General features: G+C 39.2%; 1 protein-coding gene across 1 annotated transcript in view; it reads right to left on the bottom strand.

Annotated features, from left to right (window-relative positions):
* Positions 1-426: 426 nt before the first annotated feature.
* SLC5A4 (solute carrier family 5 (glucose activated ion channel), member 4) overlaps positions 427-18,287 on the bottom strand; it is a 42,407-nt gene continuing 24,546 nt past the window's right edge. The window contains exons 8-15 of the mRNA XM_011978995.1: positions 16,360-16,580; positions 14,421-14,556; positions 12,492-12,599; positions 10,763-10,913; positions 7,294-7,462; positions 5,908-6,123; positions 2,848-2,950; positions 427-676 (exon numbers count right to left, since the gene is read on the bottom strand). Coding sequence (XP_011834385.1) covers positions 465-676; positions 2,848-2,950; positions 5,908-6,123; positions 7,294-7,462; positions 10,763-10,913; positions 12,492-12,599; positions 14,421-14,556; positions 16,360-16,580 — 1,316 coding nt within the window. The 3' untranslated portion in view covers positions 427-464. The remainder of the gene's footprint in view (positions 677-2,847; positions 2,951-5,907; positions 6,124-7,293; positions 7,463-10,762; positions 10,914-12,491; positions 12,600-14,420; positions 14,557-16,359; positions 16,581-18,287) is intronic.

The raw sequence follows: 18,287 nt of genomic DNA, 5'->3' as shown, positions 1-18,287 counted from the left end.
ACTATAGCTAATAATACTGTATTGTGTGCTTGAAATTTACTAAGAGTCTCTCAGTTGTTCTTACCACACACACAGAAAAAGTAAACATGTGAGGTGATAGATGTGTTAACTTGATTGTGGTTATTGTTTCAGAAGGTATACATATATCAAATCATCACATCGTACATCCTAAATATAAACTATTTTCATTTGTTTACTGTACCTCAATAAAGCCGGAAAAATAAAATTTAGACCTGTGTGTCTTGTTTACACACGTAGAGGTCACTTCACAGTTTTATATCAACTCTTAGTGACACGAAGGAACAACAAAAGCAAAATATCAAGTCTGTAGTCATCTCATTGGATAAAATTACCAACTGCTGATTTTTTTTTGCCACCCAACATACTATAAAATGAAAATCACTCAAATTATCCTTTGGTTCATTATTAAGAATTATTCATTATTCTAATGGCTCAGATACAGTTCAGGCATAGTAGCCATAAATAAAGACCACCACAGCCAGGAGGAGGATGGCGTTGATGTTCACTATTGTCCTCCACAAGGGCCTCTCAGATGTGTCTGTGAGCTTCTTTCTCAAGGCTTCCTCTTCCTCCTTGGTTAGCTTGGGTCCCTTCTGCAAACCGCAGAACAAGTCATAAGCTTTCTTGAGGCATCCACGTGATTGCTCAGGATAATCTGGAACAAAGATAAGCAAATGGTTGCAGAAGATCTAGATCACAAAAGAACTAGAAATCCTTGTCAGTGTAGTACCTATGACGGTAAAAAATGATCACAATCACCTGGGACTGTTAAGAGGAATCCCTGAGAAAATGTAGATAAATTTAATCATATAAAAACAGGCAACTTTTGCATGGCATAAAGTTCAATAAACAAAGTAAAAACAAATGACAAAATGGGGGAAACATTTGCATATTCTATTACAAAGGGTTTAATATCTTTAATATATAATGGGTTTCTAAAAGTCGGTAAGAAAAGGCTATCAACAGCTCATGTCAGCATATTAGAGAGATGAATAAACAGTTGAAAGAAAAAAGACACATGGTTCTCAAGCTCACTCAAAAAAGAGAAATTTAAACTAAACCTATACCACTTTCTCATCTATCAGTGGGAAAAATTCCAAAGTTTCACAACATACTATGCTGGTGAGTTTGCGTGGAAATTAGTAAGGGAATTAGTAGCATATTGCAAAATCATATAGGCATGAACCCTTTGACCCAACAACTAAACTCCACAAAATCTATCCCCAACTTATACTGGCAAAAATACAAAAAGACTCATATATATGGCTATCTGTTGCAGCACTAGAAAATTTAATACTTCTAAACTCGAATGTTTATAAAAATCATAAAGTAAGATTATACTTAAAAAATAAATGATAATGAAAATTATACAAATTAAAAGCTGTGAGATTTAAAACAGTATTGCTTTGAGGAAATTTTATATGGCCTTAGTTATTTATATAGAAAAGAACAATCAAAGAAAAATCAAAAGAAAAATCAAATTTCCACAGGAAATGAATGAGTTAATATCCAACTTAGTAAAAAAAAAAAAAAAAGAGAGAATAAACCCAAATAATGTAAATGGAAGGGAATACAAATAAAAACAGGAAGGATGAAATAGAAAAGAAGGAAAATAATAGAAATGACAAAGCCAGACGTTAGTTCTTTGAGAAAAGTAAACTAGACAAATCTTTAGTAAGATTAAGAAAAAAGATAAATCACAAAATATACTAGAGATTGAAAGGGTAACACAACTATAGAGGCAACATAGATGGATAAGTAGACACTATGAATAACTTTATGCCAATATATTTAAAATGTGCACTAAATGGACACAATCCTAGAAATACATAATTTTCCAAAAGTGATTAATGATGAAATGGAAACTCTAAATCGTTCCATAGCCATTATATAAATTTGATCAGTAATTAAGATGTGCAACACACACACACACACACACACACACACACAGAGCCCTTATGGTATTCTTGGCAAAATACCAAAATTCAATGGCAACATTATTTCAATCTTATTGAAATATTTTAATAAAATGGAAAAATGGGCTAATTTCTGATTCATTCTATGATAACTCTATGATCTTAATACAAAAACCAAAAACTTAGTACAAAACCAGAAAATGATAGGCCAGTCATACTCAGGAACACTGATATAAAAAATCAAAAGGAACAGAAAGCATTGACTCTTCCTTCACTTTGAAGAAACCAAACCAAAACAGACAAAGCAATTATTGTCCAGTTTAAGACAACATATTGTGAAGTGCTAAACCTTATCTGAGGTTTAAAAAATATTAGGTAAACAAAGAGCCACAGGGATGACTTGATGGAGACATTTTCATGAAGGAAGTGAGATTAGAACTTAGTTTTAAAGAATAAGCATTTTTTTCTCTTGGACAGGAGGTAGAAATATTTTAGGGAGCTTGGCACTTGTGGGGAAAAGTCAGAAAAGCTGTCTACCTGCAATAGAGGGTATGTTAGAGAAAATACTGAGAAATAAAGTTGGAGAGAAGGTGGGGCTAGATGCTTATTTGCAGTCAATCAAGATTGAACACTCACTATGTAACTAGGAACAGGCAAGTCTGTAACTGATTGTCTGAGATCTCAGTAACTACGGATGGATGATGGGTGGACAAACCAATGGACAGGCAGATGAGTAGACGGATTTAATAATATTGCCTTGATTTTTGGAAAGGTAAAAATTTAAAGTTTCAGTTTATCATAAATCTAACAGCCTTTTCAGAAGCTGGATTTAATGACATTAAAAGAAAACCATTAAAAAAGCCTGTGCACAGAGTTCCTACATGAAAACCAAATGTAAATCAAATATTACCTTCTTCAACACCATCGTCTGTTTCTTCCTGACTTTTCTCTTCTGCATCTATATCGATTCGCTCCTCTGTACTGTTCCGAAGAACCCAGCACAGGCGGTACAGCTGAACAGGGACCATACGAAAATACATTAGTAATAGGCAAATGTTTGCAATAACATAGTACAACGGTACCTTTGTTTATTGTCTGGTTTTTTAAAAAGTCAAACCACACAGGAGAATATAGATTGCAAAGAAAAGGCCTCCTACCACGGTCACTCACCAAAACACACTAATCATTTAAAAATTTTTTTTCTGTTTTTAATTCTTCTGGTTGCTATTCAGAACCTCAAATGATATACTTAAAAATACCTACTTCTGAATTTGTAATTTCAGCAAAGTTGAAGATTTAGCTAACCTACACTATACGCCAGTTTCACTCATTGTCCTTAACATCCAACAGTTATTAGCCACATCATTATTTCATCATTATTTCATTCAGTTTATCTAGTCTTTGCTTTTATAACTTTCAAACTATCTTCTTTAATTCATTTCTGGATTCATCACATTTGGCTGGTATTTATGTGCTATTCTTGAATTCCAGTTGCAATTAGTACGCTTACACACCCCTTTTCCTAACCCACCTCCAAACTGCTGTCAGCTATACCATCATTTTAAACTATTATGCTTTATATAATTTTTATTATTTTCTGTAAATATATTAAGATTTCCATAGTTAGTCTGTATGTTGATTTAAGCATTTGAAAATAAATAGGATTGATGCTATATGTACCGATTGGACACAAGAAGTAAATATCAGCCCTGGGTCATTCTAAGGAAATTGCTCTAAGTATCAATGGCTTTTTTCTGTTTGTTTCTTTTTAATAAGATGGAGTTTCTATCTTGTTGCACAACTGGAGTGCAATGGTGCAATCTTGGCTCACTGCAACCTCCGCCTCCTGGGCTCAAGCAATTCTCCTGCCCCAGCCTCCCAAGTAGCTGGGATTACTAAAGGTGGCCTGCCAGCATGCCTGGCTTATCTTTGTATTTTTAGTAGAGATGGGGTTTCACTATGTTTTTGACCAGGCTGGTCTCCAACTCCTGACCTCAGATGATCCAACCACCTTGGCCTCCCAAAGTGCTGGGATGACAGGCGTGAGCCACTGTGCCCGGCCTATCAATGGGTTTTAAACCTTTATAATCGATCATATTCTAAGTTATGCCTCATTTTAATTTGGCTCATGACTTTCTTGTACAAATTTACTAGAATTTGTAATTGGTTTTATTTGTTCTTGACATATGCCTTCACCTTCTCAATAAGATTCCTAATCATATCTTCATAAGCTCTTATTCACAGGATTTCTTGTACTAGATCCACTTTCTTTGTTAAAAACTCTCTTCTTGGGAGTCCTTCAACTTCTTTTTAACTTGCATAGCATAATTACTAGTTTTGCTGAAAGACTATCATCCTGGGACATCTCATTTTTGCACTGTTAGGCTAGATTCACAACAGTTTTCATGACTTTCTCTGAAATAACCATGATATTTATCAAGTCTATTTTGAAAGTTAAACCTTGCAGCATATTAATGAAACAGAAACATAAATCAGAAAAATGATCTCACTTGGTCCTTCAGACAATATTTTTTTCCTAAAAATTTTTTCCTAAAAAAATTTTTCCTAAAAAAAAAAATTGGTTATTTCTATCAGCAAGTAAGAATTTAACATATATATTTATTGGAAAACTGTGTTTTCTAGTGTTCTTTCATCTAACTCAATATTCAGCATAAATATTTAGTTAGGAATTTCAGTGACATGTCCTTGGTAAAACATTTTGAACTGTGCTTATTTCAGGTTTTCCATCCACACATAATCTACTGGCCACTTCTCAGGAAAATACATAAAGAAGCATTGCTTCAAAAATTATGAGTGATACATTCAAAATATATAAGAGCTACACATATTTAGTCACAAATTCAAACAATTCAAACAATATTAGTATATAAGCAGTATTTATATTTTAAAAACAATTAATTAATATTTGCCAGGCCCCTATAGTGTCTCCCCACTCCCTGAAATGCCTCTTGTTGAAAATCTTAGGTGGATATGCTCTAAGATTTTTTTTGTATACTTAGACAAACATCTATATGCCTACATGTGTTTTATTTCAGAAAGTGCTATTATACATTATATTATTCTGCACATATTTTTCCACTTAATCATATTATGAACATTTTTTTCAAAGCAAATAATAGAGCTCCCTCGTGTTTCTAAACAGCTGTATAACATTCAATGCACTGTGTTTGTGTGCTCATTCCTTTTATGATGAAATCTGGATTTTCTCCCAGCTACTTCCTATTTGAAAACTTTTGCAGAGAAAATCCTTATGCACATTTTTCCTACTTGAACAAGTATTTATACACAATAAATTCCTAAAACTGGGATTGCTGATTCATAAGTATTCGTAAGTATTTATCCATAAATACTACCCAATTGCTCTACTATCAATTATAAAATCTATGTACTTTCCAACAGTTTTGGACTGTGAGAATTTTCCCACAATGCTAATATTAACCACTAACATTAAATATTACTCATATTAAACATTTTTGCTAAATTGAAAGGCAAAAATGCATCTCATTATTCTATTCTTTCTTTTCCTGCCCCCTGGTACCTTGTACTTTCCCCTCATCTCTGTGCCAGTCAGTGTTCGTGCTGTATATGAAATCCTATTGGCCCAAACAGGCACAGCCCAGATGACAGCCCTGCTGTGAAATCTTTCCCAGTGTCTTTGGAAACACCAGTTATTCTCTTCCTGGTGTCCTATGACAATGCTGTAGATTGACTTACCAACTACACTGTGAAATTTACAAGATATAATGTCCATTTTCTAATCCCTTACTTTTTAATTCACTGCGATTTGCATAAACTAAGTGCAAACTTTTCTTTATTTCAATGACTGAATGAAAATCTTAGGGTTCTTCTAGCTCTAGAGGTACAGTAAATATATTTCCTGGAACTCATACACTAAAAGGTAAATAACTCTTATTTTAAAATTAGCATATATCCATTACTCATCACTCACATGTACATCAGGAATGGGTTTTGTTAAGAGGGAAATTCCCAGGACGACCAGCATGGACCCAAAAAAGAGAATGATGGAAAAGTAGAGATAGTGCACTCCACAGATAATCTTGGGACAGTTACTGGGAGCCAAGCAACTCGGTGTTCCATAAACAAACTCTGTTATCATACGAATGAGGCCCATCGCAAGTCCGACCATTAAACCCCAGAATGCTCCCTGCAAAAGAAGCAAGAAGAAAATCAGAATGTTTAGAAAATATGAGAAGCTTATTCAAGTAAGTCATAATTATAATCCTGCCTGCTTTCTCAGTTAAGGACCCACAAATGGCTAACCTTGGGCACAAGGTTACCGAAGTAGAGAAAATTGCAAATACCCGTGCTTGGTAGTTGGATGCTGCTTTCCATGGTCCTGAACTGTATATACCACTGCACCGTTGTTGATTCTGCAATATCAGGACACTACTGTCTACACTGACCCAAGCTGAAGTTTTCCTTGACTTTTGTTTCACAGTTCGATCAAAACACTTGTGATTTATTTGATAAAATAAGCAGAAGTATCAATTATGTTACACAATTTCCAGAGCTGGTATTAGGTAGTTTTGACAGTTCTGTGAAGCTCTTGATAATTTATTTCTGTGAGGAGTTGATGGGGATGGAAACATGTGTCTGTTCCTCTGCTCAAGATGTTATGCTTTAGAAAAACAGTATTGCATGGAGACTAATGGTATGAGCTTTGGATGGAAGAAGATCTAAGCCTGAATACCAAGATCCCACTTACTAATACTAAGTAACACGTGGAAAGCACATAGATACTAACCCCTCTGCGCCTGTTCCTCATCTGAAAATCATAATAGTAAGGCTAGTACTAAGGAAACATGTAAAGATTAAGGGTACATGATGCCCAATAATCAATTACTTACATATATCAAAATAGCAATGAACACATTTTGAATTCTTACTAGTGTGGTAGGTTTTCCTCTAAGAATTTCACATATTTTATCTCACTTAATCCTCACAACAATCCCATAGGATAGGTGCTATCATTATCTTCATTTTAAAGAGACTCAAGTAATTTGCTTAGGATCACAATACGATTAGGTGGTATAGCCATGATTGGGCCCTGGCAGTCTGCCTCCCAAACATGTTCCTCAACTCTGCACCGTGTATGTATGTAATACTTTGTAATAAACACATAAAGACTGTACTATGAATGTGCGCTATATTTTTATACTTTAGTAAGGATCAGGAATTGTGGCTGACCTCAACTAAAATTAAGATGGGCCATGACTTGCGTAAATAGGGTAGAAAGAATGTATTTTGATACCCCAGTGAAATAAACAATTTTTTCTCACTCCAGCAGGGAAATGTTTTTCCAGTTTTCATTTACCTGTTCATTGACTCTTTTACAGAAGATGGCAAGCACATAGACAGCTGCAATTGGAGGTCCAAGGTAGCTAGAAATTGATTCTGTGTAATGGATTAGCTGTCCATTTTGAGACACTTGTACCAATGGGACCCACACAATGCTCACAACAGTTAATAGAAGAACAAATATCCTGAGAAGAAAACAACATAATTTAAACATTAAACAAAAGCACTATAGGTACTTCCACTGTGCTTTAGTTCTAGAGTTCATTCTTGTTGCCATTCATTGATTTTCCAAACAAAATCAAGCTCCTTGACCATACATAAACCCATGCTGTGCTTAATGGTGATCTTTTAGTAAAATGCCATAAAACAATTGCCTGTCTATAATCAATCATAATAGCTTCATCTATGAGATTAAATATCTATTCATAAAGTTAAAATATCAGCGATTAATAACTCCAACACACTATATGTAGTATATCAATTGGAAATAAGTACCACACTATTTCTATTAACCAGCAATTATTTGTACAATAAAGAAAGCAGACTTCCATTTTTTGTTCTTTTCCTAGCTTGCAGGGAACAAAGTTGATTTGCATAGGTTAGAATGGAAACAGTCTCCATCTCAGAATGTTGAGTAAATCGGCAAGAAATGCTAACTTGTGCATTTTACTACTTGAGTACTTCAGCAGATAAAAAGCGTGTTAAAGGCTCCTGTTGTCCAGGGAGCATGACTTCTTCACCTTTCCAAACTCCAGCGTTGTCTGTGCTTGTTGTATGAGTAAATGAACCAACATAATTTACCAGAATGTGCATAAAAGGCCATTCATCTCTCTTTGCTCACATGAAATAGAGAAGCAGTTGCGGGGTGGAGGAAGGAACAAATATTTGGGCATTTGTCTCCTTTAAATGTTACAAAATCACTGCATCCTTGCAACAACTAAATGTGATAAACTATGGGAAGTCTTAGCATAATGCCTAAACCACAGTAAGGATTCAATAAATTACACTTACTGTTGGTATTTATTTTTTATCACCATCGGAAGGCAAATCACGTGCTTTCCCAACTCATTCAGTTACAGTTTCCTATCACATGTAGAATAAAATCCTGTCTTGTTATGACTTCAATGGCCCTGCATGACCTCGCCTCCAGGCACCTTTCTGACCTTGCTCTTCACTCTCCCACTGGCTTCTCATGGACGAACCTCACTCCTGGTTGTTCTCAAACATACCACATACGTGACTGTAGGAGGAAAGCAGCCCTCATTGTTCCTTCCCCGAGAGCACCAGGGGGTTCACTCCCACACTTCCTGCAGGCTCTGCTCAGACACCACCCCCTCAGAGAGGACTCCCTGAGCACCTGGATGAGGTTGCTTCCATCCTTTCTTCCTGCTTTGTCTTTCTAGCGCCTCTGGTCACCTGAGGTAGCACACCTTTATTATCTATCTTCCTGACAAAGGCATACATTCCATGAGGCAGGAATTTTAAAAGCATATGTGTTTTTTTCTTATTTGTGTTTTGTGAGATAGTAGGCATTTGATAACACAGAGAGAGAGGGGAAAAGAACAAGTCATTGTTTTATCATTGAGACTTAAGGAGGATGTGTGTCCAAGATCATATACCTATTAGTGGGACGACTGCATCTTGGGCCTCCTGAACACCAACCAGTACTTTCTCTACTACAGGTATGCTCCTGCCTTCCTGTACTCCCTCTCCTACAGCATTTGTCCAGAGTCAAGCTCTGGGCCAAGTGAGACCTTTGGGTTTTTCCCCAAGTGTTTAATTTGCTAAAGTTATTGTTACTGTCAACAACAAAGGACAGTCTTTTAAATAGTTGGTCAGTTTCTCTTGATACCAATTTCTTTGAAAAGACTAGACAAATTCTAATATCCGACTACAGCGGAACATCACAGAGAAAGAAAATGATTATACTATAACTACACATAGCAACACGGTTGAATGTTGCAAACATAACATGAGCAAAATAAGCCATATTTCAGCAGGTGGCAGTGGCGCACGCCTGTAATCCCAGGACTTTGGGAGGCCGAGGTGGGCGGATCACGAGGTCAAGAGATCAAGACCATCTGGCCAACATGGTGAAACTCCGTCTCTACTAAAAGTACAAAAATTAGCCTGGCATGGTGGTGGGTGCCTGTAGTCCCAGCTACTCAGGAGGCCGAGGCAGGAGAATCGCTTGAACTTGTGAGGCAGAGTTGCAGTGAGCCAAGATCGTGCCACTGCACTCCAGTTTGGTGACAGAGCAAGACTCTGTCTTAAAAAAAACACATCGTATTTCAAGGGATACAAATGCAATTATTCTACTTATAATAGCATGAAGTTGGAAAAGACTAAGCTATAGCGTCACAAGTCACAGTGGTTAGCTTTGGAATGATGTAGACCAAGACGAACTTCTGGGTGCTGGCAATTTCCATGTCTTGACTTGATTGATGGTTACATGGGTCCTCATTTTGTGACGCATCTCTGAGCTGTGCATCCATGTTTTAACTGTTTTCTTTATGTGTGCTGTACTTTGATTTTTAAAACATTTTACAAAATGCTACGACAGGCCAGGGGCAGTGGCTCACACCTGTAATCCCAGCACTTTGGGAGGCCGAGGAGAATGGATCACCCAAGGTCAGTATTTGGGACCAGCCTGGCCAACACTGTGAATCCCTATCTCTACTAAAAATACAACAAATTAGCTGGGCATGGTGGCGGGCACCTGTAATCCCAGTTACTCAGGAGGCTGAGGCAGGAGAATCGCTTGAACCTGGGAGGCAGCAGTTGCAGTGAGTTGGGAGTGTGCCATTGCACTCCAGCCTGGGCAAAAAGAGTGAAACTCTGTCAAAAAAAAAAAAAAAAAGCCATGATAATATAGGGTCTTCTCGAAAATTGTGAAGGGGAAGGAGGACATTCTGGTATCCATTTTTTCCTCATTTCCTTCCATCTCACTCCCACTATCTTCAAGGCCCCCAGGCTGCTCAGGGTCCCCTGGGTTGACTTAACTCTCCAAGCATCCTCTTGGAATTAGTCTCTTCCCTGCTCCTTTGTAACACAGCCCAATCATTCATGAATATGACTGATAAAGTCCTCTGTGTTCATGCGTAGAAGACGTAATCTGTTACCTCCATGTGATATACACAGAAACTGCTAGAGACAATGCATTCACCTATCAGAGTAGGTGGGAATTTTACACCCCATTAAAATACTGGTGGAGTTTTGTGAAGATGTGGATAGGGGGGTGATGTGAGGAGGGGAAGAAATAAGAGCCATTCAGAAGCATTTGAAAGACCGAAAAAGTGATTATTTCATTTAAAGGTATGGTTCAAATTTTTGTATCTGGAAAGTGATCACTTGAATTCGATGTACTCCAATGTCTCGTCCCCGTATCCAGATGCTAGGGTTACTTTCACCAAAGTCAAAGGCAAGGGAACTCTAGTTCACTTCTACGTCTGCACTTCTCCAGAGGATTCTAGGTGGGAACTCACCGTCCAGCTATCAGGATCTCTTTCTCCGACGCTCGCTTTCGCACCTTGGTGTAGAGGTCAATAGCGAAGAGGGTGCTGGCGCTGTTGAAGATGGAGGTCAGGGAGCTTATGAGAGAGGCCAGCATGACCGAAAGCATCAAGCCTCGCAGTCCTGGAGCCGGGAGAGGGTACAAGCACTGGTTAGTGGCTGGACAGTGCCTTGCTAAACCAGAGAGCGTTGAAAGGTAAAAGCACCATCCGGAACATTGGTTAACTGATGTCCTTATCAATACACATCAGCATGTGGAGTTTCCTGCATATTTTCCTGGTTACCTGAGAATAGTCCAGTATAAATAAGTCAGGCACAGAAAGACAAAACATCACATGTTCTCACTTACTTGTATCGTCTAAAAATCAAAAACAATTGAACTCATGGATATAGAGAGCAGAAGGATGGTTACCAGAGGCTGGGAAGGGTAGTGGGGGACTAGGGGTGGTGGCGGGGATGGTTAATGGGTACAAAAAAGAGAGAAAGAATGAATAAGACCTACTGTTTGATAGCAAAGCAGGGTAACCATAATCAGTAATAAATTAATTGTACATTTTACAATAACTTAAAGAGTGTAATTGAATTGTTTGTAACTCAAAAAATAAATGCTTGAGGGGACAGATTAAAGCAAAAAGAATTTTAGTCCTAAACATGAACTTAGAGATCATCTACTGGAACCTAGTTTTAGAAGAGAGGAAACAACATCACACTATCTTTCTTTGGGTAGGGGCTGTTGGCTTCCTGAAGACTTAAGAGAACTGGAGAGGAAGAAGTCCAGTAGGCGGTTCTGCTAAACAAGTCTTTGGAGGGGCAAAGCCAAGAGTTTTGAGCCATGATGGGAACTTCATCCTCCAGTTCCCTCTGCCCATTAGTAATGGCCCTAAGCCTCCTAGGACAGAGTGTGTGTGGATGGGGAGTATGTGGTGTCATGATTGTGGGCCCTGGTCCCTTCCTCCCTCCTGTGTGTCAGGGTGGAGGAAGGTGGAAGAAGTGTAGCCAACTCTTGATGGGGTACGGGATCACCTGGTCAAGTCCTGAGCTCTGTACCCTGCTCCATTTCTGTTCACCACAGCAATGATCACCTTCTGGCATCCTAATAATTTATGTATTTCCTATGTGGTTTATTTTCTATCTCACACTACTAGATTTGGAGTTCCAAGAGGTAGGGGACTTTGTGCCTATTTCACTGATGTTTTGTTAGCACCAAAGCAGTGCCTGGCACTCAGTAGGCACTCAATAAATAGTTGCAGATTAAATAGATTGAGATCTATTATTTGGTTATCACTAACCCCAAAAATGCCCTCCAAAAAGAAGGATAAATAGTTTATTCTATTTGGTTTATTTGGTTATCACTAGCCCCCAAAAAGCAGAAAAAATAGTTTACCTCTAGGTCTCGTGTTTACAAGTTTATGACTATGCAACTCTTTTATTGACAAATGGATCATTTAATTTGTTCTTGGCTGCCTCAGAAAACAGTCTTGAATCTGAAGGAGTAAGAATTCTTCTAACAGTAGTTGTACCCGGTTCATCTCTGAAATGTTCAGGCCTAGCACAGAGCTGGTAGCCTGTGGAAGGTGCTCAAGAAATGTCTGATGAGTTGGATTGAATTAATGGAAGGTACAAGAATTGCACCATAACCCTTCCACGAGACCCATCTGTAAACAGGGCTCTGGGGCTGTCCCAGCAGGGACATTTTCCTACCTTGGGGCATCAGTTCCAGCACCATCGTTGGGTATGCATAGTTAGTGCAGCCGACATCAACGCCACAGTGTTTCACGCATTCAGAAGGTACCACACAGGCTACCTTATCTGAGGAAGAATTCAGAAGTGAGTCCAGTGAGGCCAAAATAGGCAAAACCAACAACCATTAAACAAAGAGAAAAGTTGTAAGATCATAAGGAAGGAAAGATATTTGCCTGGAAACTGAAGATTCAACTTTGAACTCCGTACCACAGATCTGGCCCCTCTATTCCCAAAACACAACCCTAAGTATCTCATCCCTGTAGCCCCCTTACACTGACCAATGGGACAGGGGCTCTCTTGGGACGTGGCCTAGCAAGAGCATTTGAGCAAAGAGAGGGAGTGGACCCCATCCTCTGGGAAAACAGCAAAAGAAGTCATTCTTCCAGGAACACAGAACTCAAGAGATTGACAACAATAGCAACGGGAAGTTAGGTCCTGAGTGCAGTCACATTTAGCCTAGTATCTTTCACCTGCATCTAAGAAGAGGTGAGACTTGTGATGGTCAGTTGGGTGACTGTCCCATGTGTCATGATGCCTCACCTCTGTGGCAGTTGCACAATACCTTGTTGGTTTTTTGTTTTTGCTTAAACGACATTATGACAACAGACAGGGAGGCTTGATAAAGAATCACCCAGAAAAATAACACCTCAGCACATTAGCTTCTTTTCACTACTTCCTAATCCTTTTCTATACAGAAATGTCTTTTTTGTAAAACTACGGTAGTTGTTGAGACATTATTTTTCAAGTTTCTTTTTACACTTAGCATCCTAACCTCAGCATTTTCCCAAGTTTTGAGATAGTCTTCAGTCTCCTGTTTTCATTTTTCCATAAAGGAGGTGCACAGTAATTTCTTTGGCCATTCCCCACTAGTTAGATACCTACGCTTTTTTTTTTTTTTTTTTTAAGAGATGGGATCTCACTTTGTCACCCAAGCTGTAGTGCAGTGGTGCAATCATAGTTCACTGTAGCCTTGAACTCCTGGGCTCAAGCAATCCTCCCGCCTCAGCCTCCCAAGCAGCTGAGACTATAGGAACACACCATCATGCCTAGCTACTTTATCTTATTATTTAGAGATGGGATCTTCCTGTATTGCTCAGGCTGGTCTCAAAGTCCTGGGCCTCAAGCGATTCTCCTGCCTCAGCCTCCCAAGTAGGTGAGATTATAGGCATGAATATTCTTTACCCTTATAAAGAATATTACAAAGCTGCAATAAGAAGGATGCTGGTCCCTTGATGTTCACTTAACAATATTTCAGTGAAATCAACTGATGCCCAGTTGAGAAAACATGACGTGGATTTAGTGTTATCTGATGGATTACCCCGATAAAAATGATTCCTCGATAAGTCAAGAAAGATTTGGTTATATTCTCTTCACTTTTCATAATAAAGGAAGTTGAATTCAACACTAGCAGTTACTCTCAGCTGACTCAGAAATTTACATATCCTCAAACAGCCTGATTCCAAAGCAGTGAAAACTGATTCAGTTCTCCAGTTTTCTCAGAGGGACCAAGACGTTCTCAGTCAGAGATGTCACCAAACTCAGACGGTACAGCTCACTCGACTCAAATTAACCCAATCCTACCTCATCCTGCAGTGTCGTTTTGCCATATTCTCTGGACTTCCTTAAATCTAAGCAACTCATGAAGACAGAACTCACAGACTCAAATGTCTATGAGACAGGCAGATGGTATGAAGAGGATAAAGGAACAGAGCATCCAATATGCCACATTTTCCTGCCTTTGACTGCTGTGCAGGCTGTGCTCTCCACCTGGAATTCTGCTTTTACTTCCATCCAGAATGGATTTTCTCAAGGCTTTATGACATTTTAAGAACACTTCTCAGAATACAAGCATAAAGAAAAGAGAGAACATACAGATTCAGGGCTTACCTGTGTACAGGATGCGGCTGATCATCCCCGGCATCACCATGAGGAACATGGGCAGCAGCTTCAGGTAAGCACACATGATGCAAGCAGCCTTCACGTGAGACATGTCCTTGCCACTCAGGCAGCGCTGCACGATGACCTGCCGGGAGAACATGACACACTCATGAAACAACCAGAGGATGGTTTCCAAGGCAGCGAGTGTCTCTTTCCAGAGTTTAATGTTGCAATAAGAAATGATGTGGACCAGTATACCAAAGAGCTATCTGCACTCCTATGTTCACTGCAGCACTATTCACAATAGCCAGCATGTGGAATCAGCCTGAGTGTCCATCAGCGGATGAATGGATTAGGAAAATGTGCATAATACACAATGCAAAACCATTCAGCCGCACACAACAATGAAGCCCTGTCATTTGCAGCAACACGGATGGAACTGGAGGTCATTACGCTAAGTGAAATAAGCCAGGCACAGAAAGACAAATATCACACATTCCCCACTCATTCTCACTTCCTGAGGCCTAGCTCAGGAAGATACTGAAGGCTTGGATTTGCCCCGAAAGACGGAATAAACGAAGAAAGAAGACAACTGGAGGTACTGGAAAAAGGAGAAATAACCTGAGTAGGGCAAAAATGAATTCCCAAAGATGACAGTGAAGGGGTCATTGGATAAGTTAGTTGGGCACCAGAGGGAGTGCTGCCAGACTGTGAGAGGGCAAAAGACTCTAGGAGAACCTTTCATTCAATGAGTAATAATTAGCAAGAAAATTCAAAATGAAAAATTAAGAATTGGCCAGGTGCGGTGGCTCACGCCTGTAAGTGCAGCACTTTGGGAGGCTGAGACAGAAGGATTGCTGGAGTCCAGGAGTTTGAGACATAGTGAGACCCTGTCTCTATTCAAAAAATAATGTTTTTTAAAAGAGAAAGAAAACAAGACTTAAAATTATTAATTCCAGGAACAAAAAAAAAAAAGCTAAGGAAAAGTCAGGCAGTATAATCACATGGTTCAGCTGTGAATTACATTCGGGTAGTCACAAAAATGGTGGCACCGAATGCTGATCTCTCCAAAATTGTGATTGACAGCTATTGGGAGGATGGGGTAACAGGTGTGCTTGCATGGGGCTGGGAAGGGAAAGTTGAAAGACAGCTAAACTCTCATCCTTCATCATAGGGAAGCCAACAATAAAATCCTAAAACTAACAGGGAGCAACACAAGCATTTATCTGAATCACTTGGGGATCAAGTTAATGAGCAGATTCCAATTCAAAGGGTCTAGATAGGGTTATAGGGTCTGAGAGCATTTATTCCTAGTGAGCTCCAAGGTGATGTCCATGTTGATGGCTCACAGACTGCACACTGAGCACAAGGATTTAGGGAACAGAAATAAATGCCAAAACACTTACTTAAAAGAGCTGAAAGCATTTGCCTCTGAAGGACAAGAAATAGAGTAGAAAGCAGGGTACCGTGCAGCTGTTTTTAAATAACAAGTTTTGTAGAAGTGTTTGACTCTTTAAGCTGGATGTGGTGGCTCATCCCTGTAATCCCAGCACTTTGAGACGCCGAGGTGGGCAGATCACCTGAGGTCAGGTGTTTGAGACCAGCCTGGCCAACATGGTGAAACCCCGTCTCTACTGAAAATACAAAAGTTAGCCGGGCATGGTGGTGTGCACCTGTAATCCCAGCTACTCGGGAGGCTGAGGCAGGAGAATCACCTGAACCCGGGAGGTGGAGGTTGCAGTGAGTTGAGATCATGCCACTGCACTCCAGCCTGTGTGACAGAGTGAGACTCCATCTAAAAAAACACAAAAAACAAAAACGAAGAAGTATTTGACTCTTTAAACAATGTGTGTGCAAAATGGAAACTAAATGTTTTTCTATGAGACAAGAACAACAAGCACATGTACACACACAGACACACACACAGACACACACACACACACTTCACCTGATTTGTGCACCAGTACCACAAAGCTGTAATGGGCATTCCAAATATAATTCCGGGCCATGGAATGTCCCCAGTCACAGGATCTCGGAAGATGTGGAAGGAGTCCTCCCGAGGTGTGTAGCAGCTGGCACTGATTGTCAAGTTGTCCCCCTCGACTACGGACGGGATGGCATTCATGTACTTCTCCGTAAAGCTCTCGTAACCTCCAACTTCGTTAAATGCTAAAAAGGCATCAGAGTAAAATGAGATGTCTTACTGAAATCTAAGACATCCAATGTTTATGATGACTACTTTTTGGTGGAGGTACACAATCACCTCCCATCAGCCCAGTCCAATCCTCAGTCACCCTCTCCCAGGTCCATGTCTTTCTGGTACCTCCACTGGCACTGGCTATGCTACCAGATTGACTTTCACGAAGTACAGAAAGCAAATAACTCTGACTTGTCTTCCTATATTGCTCTTCGAAATTTTGAGTTAGTGTCTCTTTTAAGGTAAAAACGAAGCTGCTATCCAACAGGCCGGCACTGATATCTCAGAACCATTTAGAGCATAAGCAAACTGGAAGGTGAACTAACAAAGTGAGCCCCATGAAATTATCCATCAGAAAGCCCCAGCTCCTCTGAAAAGATCAGGAGGCAAAGGCCTCTCTTCTTGACCCAGAGCTTGGCTCTTTTGATCTTACTTGCAATCTGGTTTTCTGGTGCAACACTATATTTTGCCTGTTACAATAAAAAAAATTGGAAAGATAAGAAGAAATTGGGGGTGGCAGGTTAGACGTGACAAGGGAAAATGATGAGACTCAGCCTGTTCGGGTCTGGAAAGGCTAGTCAGGTGCAGAAGAGAATTGTGGTTGCTCTTAAAAAGCTGAGCCCAGGCATCTGGGGTAGCTTAGTATAGCTTTAAATGATGAAAAATTCATCAGAGTATTATACAATTGTAGGGTTGAGTTAACATTAATCTACTTCATTATTTAGCTGAAGGACTACTATGTGCCAAACACTGTGCTAGGATCATGTACAAAACAAATGTGCAAGGCAGGAACTTAGCCGAGTGGAGGATACAGACAATACAAGGAAGTTGCTTTGATTAGATAAGTATGGATTGTAACAAAAATACATAGGAGACTCTAAGAGATGAGAGTCCCCCTCTTCATCCTAAAGATGGCAGAATTGAGGTTTAGAGACCTAATGCCAGGGAGTGCATCACTGAGGCCAGAAACCAAGGCACCATGAACAAGAACAGCACAGAAGTTCTGGATAACTGAATAGAAAGTACACAAAGAATTGGTGCTAACGACTAGCCTCTGGAGTGGCACTGTGCAACAGAAACATTCTGCAGTGATAGAACTGTCCTGTATCCATGCCGTCCAGTATGGCTAGTTTTCCTATGCAAAGATAAATACCATAATAAGAGAAAACAAATATTGGCAAGCTGTAAATTAGGTCAATATTGCTTGATGGCAATGAACTGAATGATACTAATAAGTGAGCATTATTAAGAAAACTCCAACCTGTATTTGTGTATTGTCACAATGCAATAGATTTCCATCCAAAATGGTCATAATGAGGTTACGGATGTTTTGGATGAAACTCCACTACAATACATTGTTTGAGTACACAAACATAGGTTGTGTATTCTATGTCTGTGTATGATTCAGTTGAACTAATATTCAGTTCTCAAATTTTTTCCTACTATTTAATCCTTCATTTCATAAAAATTCTATGTAAATGAAAGGTTTCTAGGCTTTGAATCTAATGTACAAATACTTCTGTAAAATTATCAACCCACTGCTACTGATTTTGTCTGTCCTTCACACAAAGAAATTAAGGTTAAATGAGATAACTTACCTAAGCAATAATTTTTTTTTTTTTTTGAGACGGAGTCTCGCTCTGTCATGACATTTTAAGAACACTTCTCAGAATACAAGC

Source organism: Mandrillus leucophaeus, unplaced genomic scaffold (assembly GCF_000951045.1).
Source record: "Mandrillus leucophaeus isolate KB7577 unplaced genomic scaffold, Mleu.le_1.0 Scaffold2, whole genome shotgun sequence".
In the NCBI taxonomy this organism is placed as follows: domain Eukaryota; kingdom Metazoa; phylum Chordata; class Mammalia; order Primates; family Cercopithecidae; genus Mandrillus; species Mandrillus leucophaeus.
The sequence above is the reverse complement of the archived record's forward strand: the minus strand, read 5'-3'. Positions and strand labels throughout refer to the sequence as shown.